General features: G+C 45.7%; 1 protein-coding gene across 6 annotated transcripts in view; it reads left to right on the top strand.

Annotated features, from left to right (window-relative positions):
• Positions 1–25,446, top strand: part of vwde (von Willebrand factor D and EGF domains) — a 456,813-nt gene that overhangs the window by 150,461 nt on the left and 280,906 nt on the right. For all 6 annotated transcript variants that reach the window (XM_072509130.1, XM_072509129.1, XM_072509127.1 and 3 more), the window contains exons 4-5: positions 11,461–11,529; positions 20,840–21,072. In XM_072509130.1, coding sequence (XP_072365231.1) covers positions 11,461–11,529; positions 20,840–21,072 — 302 coding nt within the window. The remainder of the gene's footprint in view (positions 1–11,460; positions 11,530–20,839; positions 21,073–25,446) is intronic.

The raw sequence follows: 25,446 nt of genomic DNA, 5'->3' as shown, positions 1-25,446 counted from the left end.
TCAAATTTCTTTCTTGTTCTTTAAACTGAATTCAATTTTCAATGTTCGCTTTTTAACCAGTGTTTGAAAGAGATATTACTGGGTTTGTTTTTTGATTCAAATGAATTGAATTACTGCCGAGTTTATCTGGACGGCTTGAAAGGCTTAATCTCAAACTGTGAAAACCGATCTCGCAAATTTGAAATGATCTGAAGTTATTCCAGACAAGAATCCATTGTTAAGGTTCTAACCTTAATCTTATATTGACTTTACTCCCCATTTTGTTTGTTTTGGGAGGGGCATTTGTCATCCTCAGATATTCCTCAGACAAAAATCTGATTGAGCGTTTCAGCCCCTTTTGTTACTGTGCCGCAGTGTGTCTTTATTGAAATCCACCCGGCTTCCATTTTTATTAATTGGGTTCCGACATTTATGGGACATTGTACCTTCCCCTCCTCATTCCTCAATGACCACGAGGTCTGATCTTTTGGATTTTTACTTTATTTGATTTTTTTTCTTTCTTTTCCTTTGGGCATGCCTAAACTTTTAGTTAATTTAAAATGTCCATTCCCAGGGAGTCTGTTTCTTTCCCCTCACTTTGAGACATTCCAGGAATGCTGCATGATCTTTTGGGCTACAGTCCTTAGCCATAATGTAGCAGTTTCTTGTGATTCTTTGCCAGTTTGCACAATCTGTACTGCCGCCATCTTTTCTCACTTTATTGCTATGCTTAAAATGATTTTGTGTGAATGTGGGAGAGTGAGAGCTTAATTCCTTTAAAATAGCCTGTTTTTCAAACTTTATATCTGTCATTTACATTATTAGCGTAACGCTGCACGAGGATGCACTTAATTCCTGTCATTTGTTCTTCTAACTGGTGAACTAAGATGACTCCTGCCTTATTTGTCTTATCTCGCTTCTGTGTATCCCACAATTTTCTTTGTTCTACTGGGGCTGCGTCGGGATCCCACCCATCTCTGATCATTTGTTTTTTTTTGTACCAGAGTATTTTGCTCTTACCTGAACGCCAGACTTATGGGGCCCGGGGGACCCCAGAAAAGCGACCTCATGCCTTTCTTTTCCATGATGTGTTAATCGTGTCGTCTCTATCACCCGCATATCCGGTGTGGCTAGGCGACTGTGCTCAGAGGCTTTACCTATTGTCCACTCCCGTAGGGTGGAGGTCCTGTCGCTTGGCACTGTGTCACTCGAGCAGCCAATTAGTACTAAAAACTAATGGAGTTGCAGATAGCGAGGAGGACTGTCAGAGAATACAGATAGATTGGAGAGTTGGGCAGAGAAATGGCAGATGGAGTTCAATCCAGGCAAATGCGAGGTGATGCATTTTGGAAGATCTAATTCAAGAGCGGACTTGAATACGGTCAATGGAAGAGTCCTGGGGAAAATTGATGTTCAGAGAGATCTGGGAGTTCAGGTCCATTGTACCCTGAAGGTGGCAACACAGGTCGATAGAGTGGTCAAGAAGGCATACAGCATGCTTGCCTTCATCGGACGGGGTATTGAGTACAAGAGTCGGCAGGTCATGTTACAGTTTTATAGGACTTTGGTTAGGCCACATTTGGAATACTGCGTGCAGTTCTGGTCGCCACATTACCAGAAGGATATGGATGCTTTAGAGAGGGTGCAGAGGCGGTTCACCAGGATGTTGCCTGGTATGGAGGGTGCTAGCTATGAAGAAAGGTTGAGTAGATTAGGATTGTTTTTGTTGGTAAGTTGGAGGTTGAGGGGGGACCTGATTGGGGTCTACAAAATTCTAGGAGGTAGGGACAGGGTGGATAGCAACAAGCTTTTTCCAAGAGTGGGGGTGTCAATTACAAGGGGTCACGATTTCAAGGTGGGAGGGGGAAAGTTTAAGGGAGATGTGTGTGGAAAGTTTTTTACGCAGAGGGTGGTGCATGCCTGGATCGCCTTGCCAGCGGAGGTGGTAGAGGCGGGTACAGTAGCATCATTTCAGATGCATCTGGACAGATATATGAACGGGTGGGGAACAGGGAAGTAGATCCTTGGAAAATAGAAGACTGGTTTAGATAAAGGATCTGGATCGGCGCAGGCTGGAAGGGCTGAAGGGTCTGTTCCTGTGCTGTAATTTTCTTTGTTCTTTGTTCTTATTCTATAGCTATTAACTTGTTTCTCTAGGCCACCCATCAAAATCCTTTAGTCATTGTAGAAGAAATCATTTGTGACTTCACCCTCTGGCTGTGAACTACATCTGCTGAGTGTCTCACCATGTACAAATTCCTTCACAAAGTTGTCTTCTGAAGTATTTGAATTGAAAGCTGAAAGTGAGAGCAAATGATGCTGTTTCTTTCTTGTCAGAGTCTTGCTGCTCTTGCACGTCCTCTTCTGCATGGTCAGGTTGTAGCACTTGTGCATCTGAAAGGAGAAACACGCAAGAGTATGGTTGAGGTGAGGAGAATTGAGGAAAGTAGGAGGTGCATTCTTACCCCATCTGCAGCTTGTAAATTACAAGAGTTGTGGAATGAGGAAGAACTGGGATGTGAGAAAGAATTTTACGTATGCTATCTTTAAAAATGTCAGTGCCATTTCTGACCACGGTCTCAAGTTTGGTAGTGTGGTGCAATGTATTCAGGTGATGTGGCTGTCATGGATGAGTAGTTAGCTGGTAATGTGTGTACAAGCTGTGAGTAATGGGTGTGAGCTATGGGCTGTGAGCAGTGGCTGCGGAGCTAAGTGTGGGAGGAGGAGGTGAAGGATTTGAATATTATGTTTGAGCCCTGATTGAAGTACATTCTTTGGTAGCATTGTGTGCTGAGCCATGTAAAGGTTATCATTCAATGCTCTTCTTGCTCACACTTGCTGTACCTGCTGCAGCCAGAATGCACCTCCTCATTAAACGGTGCAGGTTGGCTTTACACAGTGCAGGTGATTATTCAGTTATGCCAGCTCCCCTACTCAAGTATGCAGCCATTTAACAACATAGTTAGTACTGGTTCTTGTTATATTACTGGGTCTAGTAATATGTATTGTTACTATTGCTGTTGATGCAGATGGTCTGATGGTGTGATCCTGAAGAAACCACAAGTCTTCAACTTAAACAAACTAATTTATTTAAAGTAACGATTGATCGTATCTGAGTTCAACACTCTACAGAAATATCTCTAGAAATCAAGTAATTAAATATGATTGAATTAACGGATTCACAACTATAAATACTAACTATACTGAGAGCTATCTATCATATACTACTGCTTACTAAACACTCCTGGGTTGAAAAAGATCCTCTGGGAGCTGATACTTATAGGTGCATCTCGTGGTGCCCTCTAGTGGTAGTGTTACAGCTAGATGTTATAATTACCCCTTTAGTTATATACACATATACATATCATTACAGTTCTAGGCAGCAATCATTAATCGAACAAGCAGCACAACCTTGTGTGGATTTCGCAGCTGTTGACTAACCTCCCAGCTGTTGAGGAACCTCACTGTTTTTATTTCTCTGAAATCAATGGCAAGAATATCTGGCAGGTTCTATAATAAAAACAGGGTCAGCTCTGCAAGGGAAGAATTGCCAAAAGAAAGTAATAAAACTGAGGATTGGGAGCATTTTAGAATTCAGCAAAGACACTGATAAAGAGAGAATAGAATTTGAGCTTAAAGTCAGACTGTAAATGGGTATATAAAAATAAAAAGATTAACAAGGATAAAGGGGGCTGCACAGTGGTGAAGTGGTTAGCCCTGCTGTCTGACGGCACCAAGGACCCGGGTTCGATCCATGTGGAGTTTGCACATTCCCCATGTTTGCATGGGTCTCACCCCACAACCCAAAGATGTGCAGGGTAGGTGGATTGCCATGTTAAATTGTTCCTTAATTGGAAAAAAAATTCAAAATAAGTATAAATGTAGGTACATTCCAGGCAAGGCAGAAGAATTTGTAATGGAGAGTTGGGTGTCATTCTCCGGTCCCCCAGCTGTGTGTTTCTCAGCGACACACCGTTAACTGGCGGCGGGATTCTCTACTCCTGCCGCTTATCAATGGGATTTCCATTGAAGCCACTCCATGCTATCAGGAAACCCACGGGCGGCGGCGCGCTATTGGTGGGAACACAGAATTCCAACAGCCTGAGAATTCCATGGAGAAAGATACAAGAAATCTCCCAGAATTAGAAATCCAAATGACAATTGAGAATGAGGATCTGAAAGAAATTAGTATTAGTAAAAAAATATTCTTGGAAAAATTAATGGGCTGAAAATTTAAAGTTCCTGGGATCCAATGATGTACATCCCAGGGTGTTGAAAGAGATGGCTGTGGTGAGAGTGGATGCATTGGTGATAATCTTCCAAAATTCTATAGATTCTGGAAAGGTGCCTGCAGATTAGAAGGTAGCAAATGTGACCCCACTGTTCACGAAAGAAGGGAAAAAGAAAATGTGCAACTACAAACCTGTTTGCTTGACATTAGTAGCCTGGAAAATACTGGAATCCATTATAAAGAATGTGATAAGTGGACAGTTAGAAAATAATGATCTGATTTCGCAGAGTCAACATGGATTTATGAAAAGGAAATCCAATTTGACAAACCTCTTGGGAGTTTTTTGTGGATGTCACCAGCAGAATAGATATGGGGAACAAATGGATATGGTGTCTTTGAATTTTCAGAAGGTTTTCGATAAGGTCCCACACAGGAGGTTAGTAAACAAAATTAGAGCGCAAGGGAGTCATAGGCATAGAGTTTTACAACATAGAAAAAGGCCTTTTGGCCCATTATGCCTGTGCGGGCTATCAAATACCTACCTATCCTAATCCCATTTTCGAGCACTTGGGCTGTAGCCTTGTATGCTATGGCATTTCAAGTGTTCATATAAATGCTTCTTAAATGTTGCAAGGGTTCCTGCCTCTACCACCATGTCCAGGTGAAAAAGATTTCCCTCAAATCCCCTCTAAATCTCCTACTCTTTAACTTAAATCTATAACCCTGGTTATTGACCCTGCTACTATGGGGAAAGGTTCATTCCTATCCACTTGAACTGCATCCCTCGTAATTTTGTACACCTCGATGTGATCCCCCCTCGGCCTTCTCTGCTCCAACCGCAGCCTATCCAGTTTCTCTTCATAGCTCAAATACTCCAGGCCACGAAAGATGCTGGTGACTTTCCTCTTCACCCTTTCCAGTGCAATCACATCCTTTCTATAGTGTGACGACCAGAGCTGCACTCAAGAGCTGTGGTCTAATAAGCATTTTATACAGCTCCATCGTTACCTCCCTGCTCTTGTATTATCTGCCTTGGCTAATAAAGACAAGTATCCCTTAAAACTACTTAACCATCTAATCTACATAACTTGCTGCCTTCAGAGATCTATGGATTTGCACCCAAGGTTCCTCTGGTCTTCTGTACATCCTATCATCCTACCAATTGATTGTATACTCCCTTGCCTTATTAGTCTTCTCATACTAGACATTTCCCCAACCACCCGAGGGCTTCAATTGTCTGTGAGTCCCCTGCCTGGCCATCACGACTGGTTCCTGTTTTTGGAAACCAGTAGTAATTTCTGCCAGCCTCATGCTGAAATGGCAGGGATGGGTAATCCCGGGAGCCGGAAGACTCTGGCTAAAACCCAGACATGCATATTTAAGTTAGTTTAAATACTCCTTTAAGTATGCAAGTCTGGTACACGCCCAGGTCACGAACCAGATTGTGTCCAATGCAACGGGTCAGGAGCACTGCGCTCCATTCGGCGCCCGGTGCAAACCCCAATAAGGGGCTCTCCCGCTATTCTCCGGAATTGCGGGAGGTGAGCGAGGCACAGCACGGAGGGAAAAACGTGCCCATGGTCTCCCCCTGACAAAGCCATGCTGACAATCCTTGATTAATCCTTGCCTCTCCAAGTGGAGATTAATTCTGTCCCTCAGAATTTTTTTCCAACAATTTCCCTACATAATATGCTGGCATGGACTGAAGATTGGTTAACGGAAAGAAACTAGAGATTAGGAATAAATGGTCCATTCTCAAGTTGACAAGCTGTGATGAGTAGGGTACCGCAAGGATCAGAACTTGGGCCCCAGAGGTTTACACAAAAGTAGTAAGAATGTGCATTGTGAGGAGGATGCAAAGAGAATTCAAGGGGGTTAGGACAGGCTTAGTGGGTGGGCAGGAGCATGACAGAATGAATGTAATGGGGTTAAATGTGCGGTTATCCAATTTGGTAGAAGGGACGGAGATGCAGAATATTTTTTAAATGGCGATAGATTGGAAAGTGTTGTTGTCCATGGACTTGTGCAGCAAAGGTTTATCAGACTGATTCCTGGGAGGCGAGACTGTCAGATGAGGAGAGGCTAAATCGGTTAAGAATATATTCATTGGAGTTTAGAAGAATGAGAACGGATCTCATTAAAAACTGACAAAATTCTGACAGGATTAGACAGGGTAGATTCAGAAAGAATGTTCCTGATGGTGGGAGAGTCCCAGAACCAGGGGTCATAGTTTGAAGATAAGGGGTAAACCTTTTAGGACTGAGGTGAGGAGAAATATCTTCACCAAGACAGTGGTAAATCTGTGGAATTCACAGAACGTAGTTGAGGCCAAAACGTTGTGTAATTTCAAGAAGGAATCAGATATAGCTCTTGAGGCTAAAGGGATTAAGAGATATGGGGGGAAGGCGGGATCAGGGAAGGCAACCAGGATATTGCCTGGTCTGGAGGGTTTTAGCTATGTGGAAAAGCTGAATAGACTCGGACTGTTTTCTTTAGAAAGGCGGAGGTTGAGGGGTGACCTGATGAAATGAAAATCGCTTATTGTCACAACTTCAATGAAGTTACCGTGAAACGCCCCTAGTCGCCACATTCCGGCGCCTGTTCGGGGAGGCTGGTACGGCAATTGAACCGTGCTGCTGGCCTGCTTGGTCTGCTTTAAAAGCCAGCGATTTAGCCCAGTGTGCTAAACCAGCCCCTAGACTGCCCCAGATAAGATGTCTACAAGATTATGAGGGGGATGGATAGAGTGGATGGGCAGGCACTGTAACCCAGGATGGAGGGGTCAGTCACCAGGCGAAAGAGGTTTAAGGTCCATGGGGCAAAGTTTAGAGGAGATGTGCAAGGCAGGTATTTTATGCAGAGGGTGGTGATTGCCTGGAACGCGTGGCCAGGGCAGGTTGAGGAAGCAGATACATTAATGGTGTTCAAAAGGCATCTTGGCAAACACATGAATAGGATGGGTATAGAGGGATATGCACAAGGAAGTTCTGAGGATTTTGGCAAAGGTTGGTATCATGACCGGTACAGGCTTGGAGGGCCAAAAGGCCTGTTCCTGTGCTGTATTGTTCTTTGTATTAACACCATATTAACCACATTAACATCACTGAAAAATAGCTGTACAATTAACAGTTACTGTTTTAAAAAAAAAAAACAGGGAAAAACACCTTTTCTATTTCTAATTAAGCAAACCACATTACAGCTCAAAAGCCACTGAAAAATAATGTTAGCAGACACAAGGATACTTGCTGTACTATTGTGTAGAGATTTCCTTTCAGGAAAGAGAGACCAACCCTTTCAGGTACTACCTGGAAATCCTTCTGTCTTTGTTAGACTCAAAAAACCCTCCAGCCAAAACTGCTTGCTACAGACCTGGCTCCGCCCATTAATTACATTATCACTATCCCAATCTGATCCTATGACTTGCTTACCTAAATCTAAACGCAATGTCTCAAATTATGTACCCCTCAGGGAAACATCCAAAGTACACAATATTCCGTTAACCTCTTCAGCAGCTTTAGCAGAGACCGTCTCGAACTTGATAAAAGCAAATTACTGCAGATGCTGGAATCTGAAACGAAAGAGATAATGCGGGAAAATCTCAGCAGGTCTGGCAGCATCTATAGGGAGAGAAAAGAGCGAACATTTCAAGTCCAATGACTCTTTACCAAAGCTAATAGACAGAAAGTGGGAAATATTTATACTGTGGAGTGAGAATGAAAGATGAGTCACAGCCACAGAAACCCAGGGAAACAGGGTGCTAATAGCCACCAAGTCTCGAATTTGACTGAGGTTCTTTAATAATATTACTGTAACAAATATATATCTAAACTCAAACTTTCGAAAACATTATTGCAATAAAATACATTACATATACCAATTTCTTACATTCACACCACCAACAACTGCAACCACCTTCCTTTGTGCTATCTATGACTCCAACCACTGGAGAGTTTCCCCCCATATCCCATTGACTCCAGTTTTGCGAGTTGAAATGCAGACTAATCAAGTGCTGCCTTGATGTCAAGGGCATCTCACATCTTGATTTCCGCTCTGTTGTCCATGTTTGAACCAAATTTGTAATGAGTTTGGATCTGAGTGGCCCGGGTGAATCCAGACTGAACATTTATGAGGTAATTGCTGCGGAAATGCTGCTGGTTTGCACTGTCAATGACATCTTCTATCATTTTACTGATGGTCAAGAGTAAACTGATGGATTGGCCAGGTTGGATTTGTCCTACATTTTGTGGACAAGGTAAATCTGAGCAATTTTCCACATTGTTGGGTAAATGGCAAAGTTGTAGCTGTACTAGAACAGCTTGGCTAGGGTAACTTGTGTTCAGGGGCACAAATCTTCAATACAAAGGATCATCTGGACTCGAAACATTAGCTTTTTTCTCTCCCTACAGATGCTGCCAGACCTGCTGAGATTTTCCAGCATTTCCTGTTTTGGTAAATATTCAAAACAATTGCTGGAGTGTTGTCAGCCTTTGCAGTATCCAGTACTTTCAATCATTTCGACATCACATGAAGTAAAATGAATTGGCTGAAGACTGGCATCTGTGATGCTGGGGATGTCAGGGGCAGGCCGAGATGTATCATCCACTTGGCACTTCTGATTGAAGATGGTTGCAACTGCTTCAGCCTTGCCTTTTGCGCTGATGTGCTACGCTCCCCCCATTATTGATGGTGGGATGTTTATGGAGATTCTGTCAGTTAGTTGTTTAATTATCCCCCACCATTCCCAACTGGGTGTGGCATACTGGAGAACTTGGATATGATTTGTTCTTTGTGGGATTGCTTAGTTCTGTCTATCGTCTGTTGCTTCTGGTGTTTGACATCAAGTAGTGCTGTGTTGTAGCTTTACCAAGTTGACACCTCATTTTTGAATTACTGGATATGTTGAAAATCTATCCCATTTAGCACAGTGGTAGTGTACACAACATAATGGAGAGTATTGTCAATGTAAAGATGGTAATTCATTACAACAAGGATTTTACGATGGTCACTCCAACCAATAGCGTCATGGACAGATGCATGTGCAACAAGTCAATTGGTGAAGTCAAGTCAAGAAGGTTTTAAATCTCTTATGGCATCCCCACCTACCACAGATCAGCCTAGCATTATGATCGTTAGGATTCACACTGCTTGGTAGCGGTGCTTCCAAACCATTCTTGATGATGGAAATTGAAGACATTCTTTGCACTTGCATCCTTGGTGATCCTTCCAAGTGATGTTCAACATGGCAATGATTTATCGGCTGAGGGGGAGTGCGGTGGGGGGGGCGGGGGGGCAGCAGGTAACCACCGCCACATTTCCTGCCCATCTTTGACCTGATGCCATGTGACTTCATGAGGTCCAGAGTCAATGTTGAGGATTCCAAGGGCAATTCCTTCCTGACTGGATGGCATTATGCTGCCACTCCAGCGATGGTGATATCTGGAACATTGTCTGTATGCATGATTCTGAGAACATGACTATGTCAGGTTGTTACTTGACTAATCTATGGGACCGCTCTCCCAATTTTGGTATTAGTAAAGAGGCATTTACAAGATCAAAATGGCTGGCTATTACATTTTTGCCCAGGTAAACGCAAGGTGGTCTGTCTGGTTTCATTTCTTTTAGGCATCATAGCAGTTTGATACAATTGAGTGGCTTGCTAGACCATTTCAAAAAGTACCAAGAGTCAAACACATTGCTGTGGGGCTGGGGTCACATGTAGGCCAGACCATGTAAGGATGGCAGGTTCCCTTCTCTAAGGGTCATTAGTGAATCCAGATGGATTTTTAAGACAATTAACAATAGTTTCATGGTTACCATAACTGAGGTCAGATTTGTTTAAATTCCAGGTTTGTTAATTTAATTTAAATTTGGATTTGAAAATATATCCCTAGAGCATTCAACTGGGCCAGTGCCCAGTGACATTACCACTGTGCCACCACCAGTAGGCTAGTGACATGACTACAAGCGACCGCCTCAACTGAAGTTTGTTCATTTTGAAAGGGATTAAGTAGTTGAAGGGGTTTAAATGTTTTGAATGGGCCTTCGTGAATGTGAGTGAAATATATAAAGACTGTAATAGATGTTCAGACGTTTACTTCATTTCATCTCTGAGGTATACACATGGCAGTTACTGGGTTTATTGACATGGAGGGTGTAAGGGGAAAGGTGGCAGGTGGGTTGGCATGTATTGGCGTTAAGTTGTCATGCAGATGGTTGGAGCCATTGGTCAACATGGGGGATATGTGGGCCCATTGCAGCTTGGGAGCTTGGGTTGGCATGGTTGGGGCATGGGGAATGGGTGGGGGGGGGGGGGGGTGATGGGTGATGATTTTGGGGCATAATTTTTATCAAAACTGAGACAATGTCCTAGAAAACCAAGCTGGGCCTTTTAAACAGCCTGCCTCGGCACGTGGTAGCCCCTGTGGCAGCCTCCGCTCTGCGTTTCAGGATGGTGGGCCTGACTCTACCTTGTCCCCAGATCTGCCAACCATGACAGTTTCTTCCCCCGACCGAAGATCCCATCATTCAGATGAGTTTCATCAGAGATGAGCTGGGAGTTTTCCCAACTCCCGGGACTTGATTCAGAAATGAATACCTGGACCTAGCTCTTTATTCCAGATTTAGACACTTTTTACCTCAATTCAAAACCACAAGCAGCTATGATGGGATTTGAAAGAATCATAAATCCAGGCCTCTTGGTTGTGAGTCCAGAAATATAACCATCACACTAATGTCAGTAATATGTAGCCATTTAAAAGCAAATGTATAGTGTTAAATGAAATAAAAATTTAGTGAGAGTGTTGTCTATTAACGTATAAGCTGAACAGACAAATGGAATACCATATATATATTATGTGCAGCACTATATGGAAAAGTAATTTGGATTTGAGGTAGAATCTAGTAAATTACTTCTCCATATAGTGCTTTGCAAACAAAAAATTGGACCCACTATTCACTTGGATGACTTGAAACTATTAATCAAATTGGCATTAGGGATCATGAAGATAGATTGGCCACTCTTACTCCTGAAAGACAAGTAGATGAACTATCAATTTCCTCATCAGGCTATGCTGTACATGATGAAAGAGGTAACATTAGGGTGAAACACTGATTTGGTTCACATTGCACTGGGATACATGACTGGAAATGGTTGTAAAACTGGAGAGTAAAAACAGTGTAATTTAACAAAGATAATGACTTAGTTAATTTATTAGAATTTAAACCACAATATTTATTTCATTCTGTCTCAGTTGTGTCTGAAATAAAAGAACAAAGCACCTGTGGTCCAGAGGAGACTGAAATTGGAAACTCTTGCCGAGGTAACTATCTACATAATTCATGTTATCCTATCAGTAATATTTATTCATTCATTATATTTATTCACTCAGAGCTAACATTACTTTAAGAGCCTGGAAGTTAAATTGGCTAACCCCGAAAATTCATTAAGGTCAAGACAGCACATTAAATTCATACAGCTTGTGGTTTAAATATTTGCTGTGTGCAGCTAGTGCTACCTGTTAATTGGCTGCACACATCACCAGGGAGCCCAATACCATGAATAGCTCGTGCTCTGAGCTAGCCTTTAAAGACAGCCTTCACCTTTTAAAGGGGACGCTCTGAGCTAGCCTTTAAAGACTGCCTGCACCTTTTAAAGGGGGTGTGCATTGTGGTTGCAAGAAGTGAAGGGAGTTTTTTGAATATTGACATCTGTATTGCAAAGGATTGAAGAATGGCGAGAGAATTTGCATCAAGGTTTTCTGACAATGCACTAGAAATCATGGTACAAAAATCTGGAGAAGAAAAGGCAGCATCTTCAAGAGCAGAGGGGACAAATAGCCTCCAGACAGGTGTTCAGGGGAAAATAGAAATATGTTGCAGTGGAGTTGGAGGTCAATGACAGGCTTGTCTTTCCAAGAACAAGAATGCAGTGCAGGAAGACGTTTAATGATCTTACCTGAGTTGCGAAGGTGAGTGAATTCATCTTCAAATCTCAAATTCTACCAGTTGTATCACTAACCCAATCAACTGCTTAATTAAGAGCATCGCCATCAGCCAACAATGTTTGTCAATCACATGCTTTACCTCACCCTCACACTCACCACTGCTGCAAACTTCACACTCATTCCTAGAATATGCACACTGGCAGCTATTCAATTATTGCAGCCAAATCGCCCAAATACATTTCAGGTCACTGATGTAGTTCTTTCTTTCATGCAGGAGAAGTTAACACATAGTTGCAGGCAGCTGCTGGAGCATAAATGCATCTACATGTTTTAACTCTTGTGGAGGAGACCATAATGGCCGTCATTGGGAAGGGGCATTGCTCAGACTGTGTCCATTGGCAGGGTTGGAAGGATTGATAATGACAACATCTGCATACGTAATTCTTGTTCTCATCTCATCTTTCTTTACTTTCTCCTCTCCCCTCACCACAACCTTCTCCCTTTTTCATTATTGATGCCAAAGAACTGGAGTTTTCCCAGTCAGAAGAAGTGGTACACAGTGAAGGTGAAGAGACACAATCACTCAACTTTACATTCGCAGCCACAGCCTCAGACACTGCACTCATTTTAGGGGCTAGGATAGAACAGGGATTTTTTTCACGGAGGCACACTGGCCACAAGTATACAGCAGCTAGGATGGGGAGAATGAGTATCAGTTCTTCAAAAGGTGAGGTAGCACACATTTTCAGCTGCAGTGGGGTGAGTTATGAACTTTTACAGGAGATGGCAGAAGAAATCCATTGTGTACACACAACCGAATGCTTGATGCACTGGAAAACCTGCCAGAAAGCCTGCACTCAATGTGAAAGAACATGGAGGAGTTCCACACTAATTTAACATGGCACTCTGCGAAGACTGTGGATTCCATCTTTTCCAACATGGAATGAGTGCTCAACTCCACCACCACACCTGTGGAATTCACCATGATGCTCCATCTGGGCAGCACGGTAGCATAGTGATTAGCACAATTTCTTCACAGCTCCAGGGTCCCAGGTTCGATTCCCAGCTTGGGTCACTGTCTGTGCGGAGTCTGCACGTTCTCCCCGTATGTGCATGGGTTTCCTCCGGGTGCTCCGGTTTCCTCCCAGTCCAAAGATGTGCAGGTCAGGTGGATTGGCCATGCTAAATTGCCCTTGGTGTCCAAAATTGCCCGGAGTGTTGTATGGGGTTACAGGGTTATGGGGATAGGGTGGAGGTGTGCGATTGGGAAGGGTGCTCTTTCCAAGAGCCGGTGCAGACTCGATGGGCCGAATGGCCTCCTCCTGCACTGTAAATTCTATGAATCTATCTGATGGCTATGTCAAAGAAATTATGCAATCAGCCAATATCTCAATGCTGCAGTGGAAATGCAAACTACTCTCCAGATGCTGCTGTTGTAAAGGGCTTCCAGGACCCTGCAGCAGTCAATCAACCTGTTCTCTAATAGATCAATGGATTGATGAGGCTCCACACAAGGAGAGTGACCATGGTTCAAGTGAGCTTAAACCAATTATCCTCTCTCAGGATGACAGCATTCCTACTTACACACTTATCAATGAGTCAGTGCATTTGCTGTTGCCTGACAGCCAACTATCGCAGATTATTGCAGCCCAAGCTGAGATGGGGTAAAAGAAGAACAGGTCCTCCAGGCCCAGCCTTATTTGAAGTTACATTCCAAGGCTACCTGCAGTCATCTCAATTGGAGGCCAGTAATCTTCCACGACCTAAGCTGCAGCCAATGGGAAGTACATCATAGGAGTGCTAGGAGAGGCAATGATACACTGAAGGGGTCTAATAAGGGAATGCACAGGTGTGATTGGTGTATTTTATTTGTATTATGTCATGGTTGAATATGTATCTTCGGGTTTCAGTGTGCATTTTCTTGTGGTTTTTCTTTTAGTGTGGTTGGAAAGAGGATGCTTGATGTTAGTGACAAAGGAAAGCTAAGAAATATGAGACTGCTGGTGAAGGGAAAGTTGTTATTGAGACTGCATAGCGTTTAAGTCGAAAGGGGTTATCCATGCTCCATCTTCGCTCCCTCTTTCAGTTCCTCCACTTCTTGCAGCGCTTCTAGTCAACTTTCAATTACCCAAGTTCCCATTTCTCAGATTGTTGCCCAATAGATGGCAACAAATGTTCTTAGTAATGGTGAGTTTGTGCAACAGATCTTGATAACCACTCGGTACTGCAGGAATGCTGCAGAGGACTGGTGAAGATTGAAGGAAGCGTGACTTTTAAAATTATTTCTTGCGATGTGAGCATCGCTGGCCGGGCCAGCATTCATTACCCATCCCTAATTGCCCTTGAATGGAGTGGCTTGCTTGGCCATTTAAGAGTTGCGCACATTGCTGTGGGTCCAGAGTCAGGTGTAGTTCAGACCAGGTAAGGATGGCAGAATTCCTTCCCTGAAGGACATTAGCGAACCAGATGGAATTTTACAACAATTGACAGTAGTTTCATGGTTCTCATTAGACTTTTTTAATTGGATATTTTTTATTGAATTCAAATTTCACCATCTGCCATGGTGGAATCCGAATTCACGTCCCCACAGCATTACCCTGGGTTTCTGAATTACTCGCTAAGTGAGTGGGGAGGCGGTGGAGTGATAGTACTTTCACTAGAATAATAAACCAGTGATCCAGAGTAATGTTCTGGGAACCTAGGTTCAAATCCCACCATTTCAGATAATGACACCTGGGGCGAACTTCTCCCCCAACGGCGCGATGTCCGCCGACTGGCGCCCAAATCGGCGCCAATCAGACGGGCATCGCGCCGCCCCAAAGGTGCGGAATGCTCCGCATCTTTGGGGGCCGAGCCCCAACATTGAGGGGCTAGGCCGACGCCGGAGGGATTTCCGCTCCGCCAGCTGGCGGAAATGGAGTTTGTTGCCCCGCCAGCTGGCCCGGAAAGGCGACGCATGCGCGGGAGCGTCAGCGGCCGCTGACAGTTTCCCGCGCATGCGCAGTGGGGAGAGTCACTTCCGCCTCCGCCATGGTGGAGGCCGTGGCGGAGGCGAAAGGGAAAGAGTGCCCCCACGGCACAGACCCGCCCGCGGATCGGTGGGCCCCGATCACGGGCCAGGCCACCGTGGGGGCACCCCCCCGGGGTCAGATCACGCCCCCCCCACCCCCCAGCACCCTCGGAGCCAGCCCACGCCGCCTGGTCCCGCCGGTAAATACCAGGTTTAATTTACGCCGGCAGGACAGGCAATTTCTGGGCGGGACTTCGGCCCATCCGGGCCGTAGAATTGAGCGGGGGGTCCCGCCAACCGGCGCGGCCCGATTCCCGCCCCCACCCAATCTCCGGTACCGGAGACTTCGGCGGGGGCGGGATTCACGGCGGCCAACGGCCATTCTCCGACCCGGCGGGGGGTCGGAGAATGATGCCCCTGAAGTCAATAAAAATCTGGAATTTAAAAAGAAAAGTCTCATGATAACCATGAAGCCATTTCGATTGTCAAGAAAAACCTATCTAATTGACTAAGGATGGAAATCTGCCATACTTACCTGGTCTGGCTTACATGTGACTCCAGATCCACAGCAATGTGGTTGACACTGAACTGCCCCCTCAAGGGCAATTAGGGATGGGCAATAAATGCTGGCACAGCCCGCGCTGCCCACATCCCAAGAACAAATTTTTTAAAAAACTAAGAGGAGGGTAATTTTGCATCTGCTTTGCTCCCAGTGAGATCACGTTTTCCACTTTTCCAGGCCCCTCACTGGTGGCATAACGAGAATCCTGCCATGGGAGGTGAGGACCTAATTTAAATATGTTTGTATCTTATTTAACGAGTCCTCCAGCCAGTACTTCCCCCTCAATGAATATTCATCGGGTGCAAGCGTGATGTCATGCTGGCGCGATTTACAACAGCTGTATAAAAACGAGAACATATTGACCTCGTCTCCGAAGGTGATATCGGAGATGAGTGCTCCAGTTGCCATCACTCTCCAGGGTGTGGAGGGTGTCAGGAAAGGGTGCAGGACGTGCAGCACAGGATGGGGGGGTTCCGCCTCAGCATCTTGGGGGTAGGGTCGCTCACAATCCTTAGCGGCCCAGTGCCTGCACTATGCAGATGAAGCCCTGTGTCATGGCCTCAGACATGGAGGTCATGAGCTGAACCATGAAGTGGACACCCCCAACATGGAGGGCATGTTCTACGTCAAGTTCTCCACTGCGGATTCTACCCTTGCAGTGTTGGCCTTGCTGCATTGGAGTGACGGCACCATCTGCTCGGCCAGAAGGCAATGGGACTCCTCCAGCCGGTCTTGCAGTCTTAGGAGGGGTGCTGTCATCCCTTCCTGATGCTTGCGACTCTGCTTTTGCAGCTAAGCAGTTCTGGGTTAACCAAACCGAGGAGCACATCGTCGGCTAGGGGTTCAGCAGAATCCTCGGCCCTGACACAGAGTGCTCGATTCCTGCGACATTCCTTCCTCTGCCTGCTGTGGATCTTCAGCTGTGAGTGACTCAGAAGCCTGCCTACTAGTTAATCCCAAAGAGTGTGAGTATCTGCGCTGATGGAGAGTGCAGGTGACAGCTGTGATGCCTCTTGATGCTTGTCTCGGCGATGCCTCCCTTTGAGCTGCTTGTCTCTGTGATATCTCCCTCTGAGCTGCTCGGGTCTGCTTGTCTCCGCGATGTCTCCCTCTGAGCTGCTCGGGTGTGCTTGTCTCTGCGATGTCTCCCTCTGAGCTGCTCGGGTCTGCTTGTCTCCGCGATGTCTCCCTCTGAGCTGCTCGGATCTGCTTGTCTCCGAGATATCTCCCTCTGAGCTGCTCGGGTCTGCTTGTCTCCGCGATGTCTCCCTCTGAGCTGCTCGGGTCTGCTTGTCTCCGCGATGTCACCCTCTGAGCTGCTCGGGTGTGCTTGTCTCTGTGATGTCTCCCTCTGAGCTGCTCGGGTCTGCTTGTCTCTGCGATGTCTCCCTCTGAGCTGCTCGGATCTGCTTGTCTCCGAGATATCTCCCTCTGAGCTGCTCGGGTCTGCTTGTCTCCGCGATGTCTCCCTCTGAGCTGCTCGGGTCTGCTTGTCTCTGCGATGTCTCCCTCTGAGCTGCTCGGGTCTGCTTGTCTCTGCAATGTCGCCCTCTGAGCTGCTCGGGTCTGCTTGTTTCTGCGATGTCTCCCTCTGAGCTGCTCGGGTCTGCTTTTCTCTGTGATGTCTCCCTCTGAGCTGCTCAGGTCTACTTGTATCTGAGATGTCTCCCTCTGAGCTGCTCGGGTCTGCTTGTCTCCGAGATGTCTCCTTCTGAGCTGCTTGGGTCTGCTTGTCTCTGCGATGTCTCCCTCTTGAGCTGCTCGGGTCTGCTTGTATCCGAGATGTCTCCCACTGAGCTGCGCGGGTCTGTAGTCTTCACAAGATGGGAGGATGGTCTGGGCTAGTCGATTGGTTGACCTGTAAGGGAAACAAGATGACATTCGTGCAGCACAGAGGCAGCCTGATGGGAGAAAGTTAACTTTCATGAGACTTGCACCATGGCTGCATGTGTTGAGGGTTCTCACTTTTGTCTGGGCCTTCACCTCTCCCTCGGTACAAGTGCAGTCCTGCTCCTCACCTGCCAACTTGAGGGTTCTCTCCTCAACGGCTGTTACTGTTCTCAGCTCGGACATGACTCTGGCAGGTAGCGCCCTCTCATACCAGTTGTGCTTGAGTTTGTCCTGAAATGAGACAAATGGGGCGAGTGTGGTGGGAGTCCTGCCAGATCAGATGGTGATGAAGTCTGCCATGTGCGGATGCATGGGAGGTGAGCGGGTGTTGGGGATGTGGGAATCAGATTATCTACTGGGAAGACCATGGGGAGTGGGGTGGGGGGTGTGGGGAGAAGTGGAGGTCACCATGAAAAGTGTTGGGAAGCCATGAGGTGGCTGGGAGAGAGATCACCGTGAAGGTACAATGAGTGTGTGAAGGGTGTCGCTGGAGACATGAGGAGGCAGACTTGCCCTGGCTGCACGAAGGTCATTCATCTTCTTTTGGCATCTTATGGAGGAGGTATGCTCAATGTCGTGGCTGCAGCCTTCCAGGTGAAATTGGTGACCATGTTTGCTGGACGTCTGGCCGATCGGGGTTACAGGATGTCATGCCTCTGCTTGACACCATACAGAAGTTGATGAGCATGCCCTCCGTGAAATGTGGTGCTGTCTTCCTGGCAGCCATCCCCCTGGCTGGATTTGGACCAAGTACTAGGGAGGTGTTTAAAAGGAGCTGCCAACTGATTACACAGATCGAGTCTTCCTGGGTCAGCAAATCACATGGAAGAAAAATTGTTAAAGCGGCAGAATATACGGTGAGTTTTCCTGTCAGCGAAATTTCCCCCGGTTTTCTTGCCGGGGCCAACATTTTGAAAAAAATATGGGAAAATTCCACCCAAGGCCACCGTCTCTCCCTGTCTGTTTGACAAACTGCATGTATGCTGTCTGTCGTTGCACATCTGCTGAATAATTTGCAAAGTGAAATCCTTTTTGTTTGATGACAATGTATGCATTAATATGAGGCAAATGCAAGGCGATGTGCATGTCGTCAGTGTTACTCTTCGTCTTGGATAGGCCAGCAATCCATACAATCCATCCGTACATGCTCCGGCTTCTTGTCTCTGGCAGGAAGGAATGAGTTGAAACAGTTTGTTGTACATCGAGAATCCCAGTGATCTCATTAATGCAGCCGTCTCCTGCAAACTGCTTATGTTTCCACCAGCAGTGTGGAAGGAACCTGTTACATAGAAGTTAAGACAATCCCATTAATTGCTGTCCTTGCCCTTTTCTGAGATTGCAGTTGTGACTGCAGCAGTTGGCAGATTTGTGTCACAACCTCTTCAATGTAACAGACCTCTCAGCCATTGCCCGAACTGAAGTTGAGGTAAGAGAACTTATCCCTGCAGAGCATTGGCAATTATGGTCTCCTGCTTGACAGCCTTACCCCTCCTCCCTCTTCCAGCAACTTGCCCTCTTCTAACTGACTTCACTTAATTCCCAATTCTATAGGAAGCCAACCAAACAATCCATGCCCAGAAGCAACTTGTTTCAGATTTTAAATGACCATAAAAATTCTTCAGAACCTTGCCACTCGATGTAGATTGTTAAAATCATTATCCAATTTTAGGAAATCTTAAAAAAAAACCCACATATTGCACCAGCAGCTAAACATTATGCAAATAATCCATAAGTAATTTATGATCCCTCTAAATAGCGCTAAATAGTGGCACTTCATCCTTCATTCCATTTAATATCATGTTCAGCTATGCAAGTTTAAGGTGTGGTTGCCTGGAAGTTTCAGTTCAGAAAGGTGATCATTGTGATCTGCCTATTCTGCATGCTGCTGGTGGTTATTAGATGCCGGTGTGCAAACCCCTTCACCAAAAGAAATTCTGCACATATTTCGTTGGAAGTGCTGAGCATACATCTCAGATCTAATTTTCAAGTGTTAAGTGTCACTTGGTATCTAAAAGCAGGTTTTACATTTTAACTCCAAATCCAGATCAGATTAGATGAAATCAAGTAAAATTTGGCTGATTGGGAACCAGCAGCATTTCTTGTCTGTAAACTACTTTGTTTAATTATTTACACACTTGATTCTAATAATACAATTACCGTAATTTTTTCTGTTTACATAATTAATTAACTTTCATATTTTCACCAGTTATCTATTTTTGTCTCCATTTCTGAACTCCTTAACGGTAATTTTAATCATTATTGGTAAAATCGGAGGAGATGAAGGTCAGATGAAATGTATATCAGGTGGCTGATCTGCTATCATTTGTTTTTAACCTTGAGATAAAATTTAGAATGAGCCCCTCTGAATCTCTGTGATTCTTCTATATTTATTGAAGTAATTTGTTTTCACCAGCTGTCTCCTTTTCCCTCCACTCCTAACGTCTTTGTCTCATTGTGATTTCACAGGTACCAGCTGCCCAGCATACTTGCTCAAGTGCCTATTCTTTATGAATGTAGCCAAACAATCAGTATCAGTAGGCTTTTGAATTGTGAGAGACATGTTATTCACATCTGCAGGTTTCCAGTGGATGGTTGGAAAGTTATCAGGCTTATTTCCTGTACCCCTTAACCAGAGACATTGAGGCTAATTGTCTTGCTGCAACTGCTAACCGAACACAGATTAGCTAACTGAGCACAGACTGGGAATTGAAAATAGACCTGGCTGCTTTGTTCACCTCAGCAATTTATTGCTGACATTCACACCTAAATTATTCCCAGCCTCTCTGGGAAAAATCAGCCTGTGTTCCCATTTCTGATCACTATGCAGTGACCTCTTGCTCGAAGTGCATGTTTGTAAGTTCAGACAAGATGATGCGGGACCACAAAGCCATCATGACTAAATTGCCTACCAACATTTATCATCTCTGGTCACATGTAAAGAATGAACTTTTTGCAAAGTATGTGATGATAACTGGAGCACATGGAAAAATACTTGAAAGGAAAGAGTCAAATTCATCAAGAAGGTAGAAGAGAAAAAAATTTGGCCAAGGCAGTAATAATATTTTTTTAAATCCAAATCCTATTAATGTGCCTGTTTATTATAATTGGCATAAGTGCCAAGACATGAGAAGTTGGAATGGAGTCTATTTAACACTGCTCAGTTAACCTGAAGATAACTGTCATTAAGTTATATAATAGAAATGATTTTTGCTTTTATTTACCAGCTAAGCATCCACCATCTCCAGCTGCTGTTGAAGTTGTGGCTGAGTTAGATAAAGGCAGCATTTATCTGAAATGTTCCTTTGAGAGTCCGGCAGTAAACAGCTCTCTTGGATTTATTATCACCTGGTTCCGACTGTCACCTGATGGAACCAAAGAGGAGCTGCGTCAGGAAACAACAGTCCAGTCGTTTTCCTTTATAGAATTGGATGGAGTAAATCTCAGGCTTGGCGATAGGGTATGTTACTTTTTTATATTTATAAAAGAATGTGTTATGCTTTGAAGCCATTGTTATAATTTTTTTAAATTGAAGCCCTGAAAATGCACAAGCAGTTACTTCAGGATCTATGGGCGTCATTCTCCGACCCCCCGCCGGGTTGGAGAATCGCCGGGGGCTGCCGTGAATCCCGATATTCGGCGGGGGCGGGAATCGGGCCGCGCCGGTTGGCGGGCCCCCCCGCTGGATTCTCCGGCTCGAATGGGCCGAAGTCCCGCCGATAAAATGCCTGTCCCGCCGGCGTGGATTAAACCACCTTTTGAACGGCGGGACAAGGCGGCGTGGGCGGGCTCCGGGGTCCTGGGGGGGCGCGGGGCGATCTGGCCCCGGGGGGTGCCCCCACGGTGGCCTGGCCCGCGATCGGGGCCCACCGATCCGCGGGCAGGCCTGTGCCGAGGGGGCACTCTTTCCCTTCCGCTTCCGCCATGGTCTCCACCATGGCGGAGGCGGAAGAGACTCCCTCCACTGCGCATGCGTGGGAAACTGTCAGCAGCTGCTGACGCTCCCGCGCATGCGCCGCCCCGAGATGTCATTTCCGCGCCAGCTGGCGGGGCATCGGCCTAGCCCCTCAATGTTAGGGCTCGGCCCCCAAAGATGCGGAGCATTCCGCACCTTTGGGGCGGCGCGATGCCCGTCTGATTGGCGCTGTTTTGGGCGCCAGTCGGCGGACATCGCGCCGTTTCCGGAGAATTTCGCCCATGCCCACAGCAATGCTTCTTGTTGTTCTGGGTCAGTGGGAAGGGACCTAATCTCCCAAGGGGTTGGCAAGTATCCGCCCCACTATTGGTATGTCTTGTGTCACCATCCTGCTCCATTCTGCTTGAAACTTTGCCTGCCAAAGCACACATTTTAGATAAGACCATTCGGCCCATTAAGTCAGCTCTTCTATTCCGTGAAATCGTGACTGATCTGATATGATAGTCCTCAACTCTACTCTCCCATCTTATTCCCATAACTCTTGATTCCCTTACTGATTAAAAATCTTGTCTATCTCAACCTTGAACATAACTAATGACCCAGCCTCTACAGCCTTCTGCGGTAAAGAATTCCACAGATTCACAACCCTCAGAAGAAATTCGTCCTCATCTCTATCTTAAATGGGCAATCACTTACTCTGAGATTATGCCCATGTTGATCCCCAAATTTCTTTCTCTGTCAGTCTGGCCTCAATAAAAGTTGAAATGGATTCGCACGTAAAAAGAAGTTATTTATTTAGCTTGCAAGCTTGAATCATCTTACAGAAACGTAAGAGACATCCAGCCTCGTACACCCCAGAAAACGACTGAACTAAAAGACAAAGGGATCTCTGCAAAATCAATTCAAATGGTATCAAGTTTCACATACTCGCCGGACATAGGTCAGCCTATGTCCCTCCTGACCTGTTCGATCTATTCTGATTGTCTCACTTCCAATCCCTTTCTCTGGCCCCTATCAATGCAGCATCACTCTCATAGACACACCTCTTCCTGCTTTTTCCATGCGGTCTCAAACCCCTTTGTCCCTAACTGCCAGAATCAAAGTGGCTTATTTCTACATTACATTAACTAGTAACTCTAAAGTAACTATTTTATATCACATTCGTCATTCCCTCCTTTTATCATTCCATGATAACCGAACTATCCAATCCATAGCTACGGTTCCTCATCTAAAAAGATCCGTCGCTGCATTTCCAATTCCTGTCTTAGCCCCCCTTCATCTGCCTCACCCTCATGGATTTTAACAGTTAAATTTTTTTTCCGGTGATTGGGGCGGTGATCTGATCTAGTGCACCCCGCATTCTACCCATCACACATTTAAGGATGGCCAGGCCCACAAAGATGCAGCCGATAGCTACCACTAGATACATGGCCATATTTATCAACCAGTCCTTCCATCCTCCAAATCCCCAGTTACCCCAAGAGTCAGGATCCTGCATCCCGTCCAAGTGATCCCGTATGCGATCCATAAATTTAGTAATGTTAGCGGTCAAGTCCTGAACACCCATGATACACTTGCCCTGTACTATGGCGCATACCCCACCCTCACGGGCCAGAAGATAGTCAAGAGCATGCCGGTTCTGCATTGCAAACAACCGTAGCTGAGACAACTCCTTGGTTATTGCCCCGAGGGCTCCCAAGGTTTACTACCCGGGTTTTCCTCAGTTTGGCCTTTAACTAACTTAAGTGTATCTCCCGGTAACCTACGTTCTAGCTGTACTTCCCTTCTCACACGCCCCGTCCTCTCTCTAGTCCCTTTCTCTTTCTCATGGTCTCTTCCTACACTCTTCTGACAGCCTGATTTTACCTTTATTGTACCACTTTTAACACATCCAAAATCAAATTTACATGTATTCCAAAAACAAGGCAATGTCCATATAATGTTCCCTTCCCATCGCCGGGACCGGTGCAGCTGCTTCATGACTCCCGCATTCTCCTTAACTTTGATGACCTTCCATGAGTCGATACCATGTCCTCGTATATGGGGGCAGCGAAGAACATCACCTTTGCATAGGTGATGTATCCTTGTAGATTGGTTGGGGCTACACAGATACATAATATTCCCCTTTTCCATGTCCATCGCCAATAACACGCCAAGCGAAGTGAGGCCAAATATCAGACAGACGATGCGTAGCCACTCCATCATGCTCCACACCTGTAAAATAGCACTGGAGAAGGGAGGCAGGTTAGTATCCGACCTTTTACAGTAGTGGAGATGGACTCAATTTACAGTGATGTAGGTGGAACCAAGCACTTCGCCCCTCCACTTTAACTGCTGTGGGGGTGGTAAGGAGAACTTGGAAGGGCCCGTCCCATCGCGGCTCCGACCCCTTCCTAGTCCAATTTTTGACCATGACATAACTACCGGGCTGGACTGAAAGTGAGCTAGGTACTGGGGCAATGGCTGGTGAGCCGCGCGGACTTGGCCATGGAGTTCCTTGAGCACTTGCGTAAGGGCTAGAACATAGGTGGTCATTTCTTCAGTCATCTGATGAAACTGAACCCGTCTGGGAACCTGCAGGCTCCAAGGAGTTCTAAGAGGCCTGCCATAAAGAATCTCGGCGGGAGAGAGCCGGGCTGGTCCCGCAGGTGTAACCCGCAGCTGGAAGAGGGCAACGGGGAGCAACTTAAGCCATGTCAGTCCCGTGTCTGCTCTTAATTTTGCCAATTTAGTTTTGAGGGTCTGATTGTGTCTCTCAACCAACCCGGCCGCCTGCGGTCTGTAAGGACAGTGTAACTGCTGGCGTATGCCCAACTGGGAGCAAAACTCCTTGTTAATTTGTCCAATAAAATGAGGCCCATTATCAGAACTTAACTGAGCTGGTATACCGTACCGGGGAATGATTTCCCTCATCAAGACTTTAACCACAGGAGCAGCTTTACTATAGATAGTCGGATACGCCTCGACCCATCTGCTGAACACATCCACAATGACCAAAACATATTTGTAACATTGACACCTTTCCAACTCAATGTAATCCATTTGGAGCGTCTCAAAGGGACCACTGGGCAACGGGGTTTGCCCCTTCCCACAAGGGATACCTTTTCCGGTGTTATATTGCTGACAAATCAAACACCGATTACTGATACTTTGGACCAACCCCTGCATTTTAGGGTGCCACCAAGTGTCAAGCAACAAATCACTAGTCCCTCGAGCCCCACAATGAGTTGCAAAGTGTACACATTCAATGACCCATAAAGCCAGCGCATCAGACATACAAGTCTGATGTGCAGGCGTGGTCCATAAAGAGGAAACAGAATCATATGTACAACCTAACCGTTTCCACATTTGTTTATCACTCTCAGGAGTGTCCTCCTGTAACCTTATGACGTCTTGGATGGTTGGCATTGGCTTGTCAGAAGCAGACATATTCATAGTAGATCGTTTAGTCTGACTTAACATTTTAGGCACCATCACTTGCTGAATTTGTGCGGCTGTGCGCGCTGCACGATCTGCTCGTTCATTACCAACGTCAACTGGGGTTGTACCATTCGTGTGGGCAGCGCATTTAATAACGGAAATCTGCGCGGGCATAAGGAGGGCCTGCAGTAGGTCATTAACTAAACCCCGGTGGGATATTTGACCACACATAATCATGTCAGGTTGTTCTGACGAAATGTCACTCAAATCGCCCCTTATTGTGGTAGTTTCCTGAATCAAGGCTAAACAGTCGTGGCCAGGTGCGTCTTCATGGACAGGGGGACCACTAAGAAAACAGGCTGGATTGATAGTGGTACAGTATTTAAATGTCAGACGTGGATTGTTCAAAAGGTATATCTCATACCTATTCTGACGAGCTGCGGTAAGATGCTGACCATTCGCCCCATATCCCTGGCATGGTACTGGTCATGGACCTGA

The sequence above is a fragment of the Scyliorhinus torazame genome, chromosome 6, assembly GCF_047496885.1.
Source record: "Scyliorhinus torazame isolate Kashiwa2021f chromosome 6, sScyTor2.1, whole genome shotgun sequence".
NCBI classification, from domain to species: domain Eukaryota; kingdom Metazoa; phylum Chordata; class Chondrichthyes; order Carcharhiniformes; family Scyliorhinidae; genus Scyliorhinus; species Scyliorhinus torazame.
Note: the sequence above shows the minus strand (reverse complement) of the source record. Positions and strands in the feature narration are given on the sequence as shown.